The sequence below is a fragment of the Belonocnema kinseyi genome, chromosome 5 (genome assembly GCF_010883055.1).
Source record: "Belonocnema kinseyi isolate 2016_QV_RU_SX_M_011 chromosome 5, B_treatae_v1, whole genome shotgun sequence".
NCBI lineage: Eukaryota > Metazoa > Arthropoda > Insecta > Hymenoptera > Cynipidae > Belonocnema > Belonocnema kinseyi.
The window spans coordinates 97985142-97992761 of record NC_046661.1 but is presented as its reverse complement, the minus strand read 5'-3'; the positions used below and the strand labels follow the sequence as shown (position 1 = coordinate 97992761).

Genomic DNA, 7620 nt, shown 5'->3' with positions numbered 1-7620 from the left:
GCGTATACTCAGTCGGCACAACGTTTGGCGACGTATTTACGACATCGTTACGACATCTTTACAGTAACTTTACGACATCCTATGTCCATGTCGCTAAGGTGTCTTTACGATATCGTAAATAAATCGTATGATCTGATCTTTACGACATCGAAAAGACACCGAAACGACATGGGCTTAGGATGCCGTAAAGATGTCGTAAAGATGTCGTAAAGATGTCGTAAAGACGTCACCAAATTTTGTGCCCACTGGGTAGTTTATATCAATTTAATTAACGTAATTGTAAGCTTTTTGTAGATTTGGTGTTACATAAATATAAATGTGTAGAATCACTGCCGCTTCGATTCGTTTAGCTAAAATGTAACTAGTTTTCAGCATTTTCAGGTAACTGTCATTAATCTTTGGTTTTAATGAAAACTGGTTTCGGCTATTTTATTGGAAGTATGACCATATATTTTTTTAAATATTCATTTTCACAGCATTGCTCGTATTCTTATATTATGAACAATTTTGGTTCGATCTAGGAACATTACAGGAAAGGCCACTCAACATTAGAAAGAAATTTCCGCTCTAAGGAAGAAAAATAATGATAAAAAATAAGAATTGAATCGTATATTTCGAGGATAAGAGATCTACGGGAATTTAGTGGAATTTATAGAAGTTTCGTGAACTAACCTAAAGGACAAATATACATTATAAATTTACAGCTAAGTTTTGTTATCTGGATATGATTATATTTTCTATGGTAAGTATCGGATTTGTTTTTCTAAGCTTTTATTTCGAGTGGTTGATTTTTCGTTCGTCGCTTATTTCATTGTTCTAAACCTAGATTCAAAAAGGATACTTTATTAAAGGCATATGTGACAGTACATCATGTCAATAACTTTGGTGACTTTATAATTAGAAAAATGAATATCAAATGAGTCAGAAACACGTGCGCGTATATATTTTTAACGATTTTCAAAATTTTAAATATTATTTAAATTTTTGAAATGTTATAATGTTTAAAATTTACATGTAGGCATTTGCATGAAAAGGAACCTTATAATCTGTATGCAGTTTCGTAGAAGGACATATAGCCTTATAAATGTCCATGATTTTCAGCCCAAGACCATCCGACTTTTGAAAACAGCTTTTTGAAAAAAATAAATCAAAAGTTGATGAGTGCCATAAGCGCATATGTTATATACTTTTTCATTAAACATGTGATATACCTCCTTCTAGTTGCTTTCAGGAAATGAGTATAGTGCTAATGCATTTATTATAGGTTTTAGTATCATTCCCCATAATCGAGTCATATTAACATTTGCATTGAAACTTGAAGCTACTAGCATTTTTGTATGCTTAAAACTTTTAAGATATTATGGCGGAGCCACTTTTTTATTGACAATTTCATTACACGTTCGCATGAATTGTTCGATTCAGTTTAAAGATGATAAAAATATGTGCACAACATGATGTTTAGAAGATAAAATAAGCTTTTAAATGAGCCTTCATCGATCCTTCTATGTACGACCCATAGTTTATAGAATATGAATTTGTTAATTAAGGTTGCGCTTACACTGAGTAAGCGATGCGCATAATGAATTTTCATTGTTACAAAAAAGCTTATAAATATTTTGTGTTTACAACAACTAATTAATGTTAGCAATAATAATTCTTTCCTATTTTTAGAATCCGAAAATCCGAAAAAAGCCAGTAAACTATATAGTCAAAAAGATGTCGATTTTTAATTAAAGGCTGAAATATCACTTACAAAGTGGGACCAAATACAATACAAAATTCCGAATTGAGTATCTGATAAGGAATTAAAATGTGTATTTTGATATTTCTATCAGTAATACGTTTTCTAATTATCAAGTCATATTTATATAAACTCTCATTATTACTTTGTTTATTTTTATTGACATAACTTCCTGACCAGTTTACCACTTTGAAAGTAATCATTTTTTATTGCTGCGATTCAAGTTGTACAGTTCGAAATTTGTATTTAAAATATACGCATGAGAAGAAATACATATTATGCTCTTATTTTTACAGAAAGCTGCAACATTCAATCTTTTTGCGTATGTATAGCATATTTTTTGAAAATTTTGCGACGTCTACCTTCAGTTAAAAGTTGTGGTAACAATATCCAACTTTAAGTCAAGAAGTAATTCAGATCCTTAATGAGATATAATAAGTTTCAATTTTTGAGAAATAGAACTCCAACTTTTTATAAAACCTAGTATTTGTAATTTTATATTTTGCAAAAGGAAATTGATATTATTACCTTGACATAAGTGGATCCTACATTTTTGGTTTTATGCAGGGCTTATCTGTCAAATTGACTTTTTACGTGTCAGGATATAATTGCTAGGTGATGTGTGCATATTAACACTTATGTTGTTGTTTTAATATATAAACACTAAAAGTGACCTGCAAACAATCAGTAACTGGCATAACAAATTAAACTGTCATCAGCCATGAGCTAATCATTATCAGACTTATTTTTGATCATTATGATTAATATTTAGAGTTTATATTTAACAAATTTTGAAAATTCTTTTGTCATAGTGCTGTAACAATATAGTTAAAAAATATATAAATGTCTTAAACGGTATTTTTTTATAACTGACCTATTGCAGATATGAAATTGCTGAATAAATAATCGACATGTTCCTGAAGATATTATTGTAGCTATTACTTTCAAATTTATTCAACAAGTGTAAGTATGGGTGAAAAATTATGTTTTATGCCAATTTGTTGCTGAAAATTATTATTTTTTAATTTGTCACATACTTGATCTTGAAGAAGCACTATCCCTTAGCGCCGTAACTGAACGAGATCTTACTTTTAGTATTACTTTAAAAAATGTTATTGTTTAGAAAAAAATAAACTCTGAATCCACCTTGCTACTTTTGGATTTTCAATACAAAAAAATCCGTTATTATTCAGCAGTTACTGAACTCTACGGATGTGTAAACAAAAAGTGGATATTGTTTTTATAAACAATGCAAAATCAATACATGCGTTGCTTAATTAGGGAAAAAAGTAACCTTACTTTAAAAATTCATATTTGATCAATTATGAGCCATCGTAGAAGGTTCTATGAGAGTTTATGCAAACTCTTATTTTAGCCCCTTAACGATTTAAGCAAACTTGTATGAAAATGTCTAAAATTGTCAGTTTTTTTAGCCACAAAAGTGGCTCTACTATAATATGTTCCAGAGATTTTGAACTTTAATAGGACATCTCTATAAATGTTTTAAGCAACAACAAAAAATTGCTACCAGCTTTAAAAGAACGCAAATATCTTTTAAAGTAGACCCAGCCATAATGACCCTTTTCATGCGGATACCTAAAAATGTTTTTCAGCTACAGATAAGCCTCTCAATTGGGCGCCTTTTCCTCAACTGCTCTTGAACGTACCCCCACCATTTAGCCTTCGCGTTGACCGAGGGGGATTTCAAAGGATTGCCTCTCAATAGGGCGCTCGCGATGAAAATAAATCTGCTTATGCATTGAACTTATGTACATTCATATTGCACATCGTAGCCAGTATATATTGAGAAATAATTATATTCTGCAATCATATAAAATCATATATAAATTAAGACGAATGGATAATAACTGTTATACAATCATTTTTTCGAATTGAAGAAATTGTGTTTTTCGTTAACAGAAATGGATGTTATTAGTACATACATAGTTTGAATCCGAAAGACATTTTTTTATTAGAAAAAATGTATGAATCGTTCGGACATGCAATTTTTACAATAAAAATATACATACCATAATAATTCGTTTATAGATTATTTAAAAATGAGTCTGCAATGTATTTCACTTAAAATGGTCAGTTTGTATACTTCACACTACATATATGTATATTAGGGGGTCCGAAAAGCGCTTTTCGAGCTTAAGGGAAAGTCACCCCCCCCTATTCTCATTTCTGGACAAAGATTATCCATAATTTTTTTGTTTGAAATTCATATATCACCACGTGCCACCGGTTACTTTAAAATCCCCTTTAATTAACATCAAGAAATAGAGGATTATTTTTAATTGAACTCATACTTCAAGGTTTAATTGAAACGTGCCAAGTTTATTTATGGATTAAAGAGAAGTGTCTACGGAACAAAACAATGGCCCCGAGAGGCGCCCTATTGAGAGGCTCGACTGCAGTAAGTTAGAGAGTACTCCAAATGACTCAATAATATATCACTTTCTCTGAAAAAATAACGACATTATAATTATTAGAAATCTTGAAATTATAGAATAGATCAAATTTTCAGCTGATTTAATGATAGAAATTTATAAATACAGCGACATTCTTCAAACTCTCACTCAAACATGGATTTTTTCGATAGTAGATATTTCAAAATCAACAAATTTCTTCTAACGTGTATTGGACGATGGACTTATCATACGGGATTAAAAAAACGTATTCCTCAAGCTTTGATTGTATTTTCACTCACGAGTAGCATAACATCTCAGGTATTTTTGATAATAGATCATTTTTATTTTTGGCACCAATGATGTTCCTCTTTCTTATTCCATGCTTCGGGTTTCGTAGAAAACCCTTGTGAACTCGGAACACCATCTCTCCGTATGTGACCTCGCATAAAATTAAAAATATACGAGGGTGGGTTGAAAAGTTTCCGGCCGGGCCTAGAAATGGCGCCAGCAGGTCTAATTTTCAGTTTATATTCTATAGTACTTCTATAAAATACAAGCGGTCATTTAATGCTTCTATTTAAAATACGAAAATATTCAAATACTTCTATTCAAATCAAAGAAAGAACGGATTACACACTAAGAGACTCTTCTCCATCATATTGGACGGTCAGTCAGTGGGTTTCTGAATTGAAGAAAGGTCGCACGAGTACTTCTGATGAACCACATTCAGAACGCCCCGTTGAGGTCGCAACTCCCGAAATGATCGAAAAAATTCATAAAATGGTGATAGAGGACCGCAATTTAAAGGTAAGTGAGATAGCTGTGGCTACTAGGATGTCAACTGAGCGTGTACGCAATATTTTACATGAACATTTGAGCATGGAGAAGCACTGTGCTAGGTGGGTGCCGCGTTTGCTAACAGTCGATCACAGTGCATCCCCCTATAGGTCGATCGTTGCGATGGCTAAAATCAACGAATTGAAGTTGCAATTGTTCCCCCATCCACCATATTAATCAGATTTGTACCCTAGACACTTTCATCTGTTCCCTAACCTTAAAATATGGCTCGGAGGTAGAATAATTGCAGAGCAACGTGGAAGTCATCGATGCTGTAAATGAGTATTTTGAGACTTGACGAATCGGTATATAAAAATAGCATCACTGCATTAGAGAACCGTTATGAGAAATAAGTTAGTCTTGAGGGAGATTATATTAAAAAATGAAGTGAATAAAAAAGAAAAAAGTTTTTTTTCCTTACCAGGCCGGAACTTTTCATCCCACCCTCGTATTTAAGCTACGTCCTTGACGATTTTCATTCACCACATTAAATGACCATACAAAGGCGAAGAAAAATTCGGGGAACCTTGGGGAAGATCTACTTCATATTTAAATTTCAAATTCTTAGTAAACAATCATTTCGCTAGAAAGGGAAATGTATAGGAACATTGAGCGGTGCGATGACTTAAATTGAAGCTCTTGGCATGTAGGATTAAGATTTTTTTCTAAATTTGATACGGTTTAGTTTTGTTTTTTGTATATTAGTGAATGAAAAATATAATAAATAAGAAAAAGGACAAAAATATGGTTTCTGTAACACCCACCACAAAAGTGAGGACATATATGCCTTTAATTAACATGCAAAGCTCTTAAATACGGCAGACTATGCAAGAATAATAATGGCGCATGCGCAATTTGAAACACATATATTTTGCGTATCGACGTAATGTAGTGGTCGGCACGCTCTTGCCCAGGGCAGGGTACCGTGCCCTACGACCTACTTTCAGGGCAGTACCTACGAGCTTGGCTAGATCACCCCTTTCCTCAGGGGTCCTTTGTTAGAAAATGGGACATGTAATTTGTCTATAAAGGTTGAAAATTTGAGAAGTATTTAGTATTAAATTGACTGTCAATCTAATGTTTCTTGATTATAAACTCCTTAAAATTTTTAACTTTTCTAGGGAAGTAATATATCATTGGAATCGGAAAAATTCGTAGATGCTGATAATGCTATTTTCAAATCGCTAATTGAAAAATTAAAAGTTTTAAAATTTCCTTACTTTGACATTCCTGTGCACAAAAGACCCTTGCTGGAGTAAGCTCACTCACACTCAGGTACATGAATAGACCGAAAAGTAGTAGAAAAAATTAAGTCGGGTGGAGCCTGACCATACCTGAAAATTAAGCAAAAAGTTTTCCGACCACTGACGTAATGGACGCACATACGCACTTTACCAAAAATTAATACAAATTCAGCTGAAAATCAAGAATCCAAAAAAAGCTATTCCTATACTAATTTTCTGAAAGCTTTTATTTTAGTTCGATTTTCTTCGGGTAAACCCCACTTTAAATCTTTTGGCATGTATAATTGAGCTTAAAAATAAAATTTAATGTTAAATTTTCAAATACAAAAACAATAATAAAAGACCTGCAAACAAATTTGACAACCAAAAATCTTCTTTTTTTTAATCTCTCTATGCCTACGAACCCCTTACTTAAGGTCGCTTACCGACCTTTTTTCTAATTGTTTTTTTGAATGTTTTCTTACTACTACTACTATTACTACCAAGGTTACTTTTTTTTAAACATACATTAAGAATTGTTTTGATTTTAGGGTCTTTATGTCTACTCAGTTCGGAATGACCTGGATAAACTTCTTGAGTGCTGTCCTGGTTTTGTGACGAAAATACTTGCCATGTGTCAGTTATGTACTTATATTCTCAACGATAAAAAAGTGAGGTTTTAACCGTTGAATAATTTTTGTAACACTGGCATCATTTACTCGTTTTATCAGCGTATTTTCTATTCTGAAAGTAGCTGTTTATAGGAGGGACGGTGAACGCGCATGTGCAAAGTGGTATTATTCGCACACGCGCAGTCGCTATCGCCAGTCTATGATTATGAACGCGACAAACTAACCTCAAATGGCAGACGTAGCAATGTGACGTTTAAGAAATTTATACTTTTTGAAACTTTCAACTGAAAGTTTCAATGAAAAGTTTCAAATTCAGTGAAACTTTTGAAACTTTAGGATTCTTAGCTATATTTATAATAATTATCGATGGAAAATGCCTAATTTACATTTAAAATAAGTTTTTTAATTATAAGAACTACACTTTACTTTTTTTTATATTTCAAAATTTTTTCAATATGAAATGAACAGAGTTAGAAAACAGAAGCAGAACTAACATAACCTAACATACAGATACCTGAGATCTCAATGAAAGCGCTAAAGTTTGAAATGTTGATGATAGTTGATAATAAATCAATTCAACACATTCTATGAATTTCGTACATAAAACTTATTTATATCATATACATAATTTTATTTTTATTTTCTAACTGAGGTTTCTTGTAATTACAGTTGTCTGTACCAAAACAATGTATCAAGACGTCAGCCGTTAGTAAGCTAAGGTAAATTAAAACTGGGGAAAAATAAGTGGGAATTGAATTTATTCTTATTATTCA

At 32.1% G+C, this 7620-nt stretch overlaps 1 protein-coding gene across 1 annotated transcript in view; it reads left to right on the top strand.

The window, feature by feature from the left end:
• The first annotated feature begins 574 nt into the window (after positions 1-574).
• LOC117173293 (odorant receptor 13a-like) overlaps positions 575-7620 on the top strand; it is a 28670-nt gene continuing 21624 nt past the window's right edge. Inside the window, exons 1-3 of the mRNA XM_033361775.1 lie at positions 575-742; positions 4347-4473; positions 6767-6886. Of these exons, the coding sequence (XP_033217666.1) occupies positions 6848-6886 (39 nt within the window). The 5' untranslated portion in view covers positions 575-742; positions 4347-4473; positions 6767-6847. The remainder of the gene's footprint in view (positions 743-4346; positions 4474-6766; positions 6887-7620) is intronic.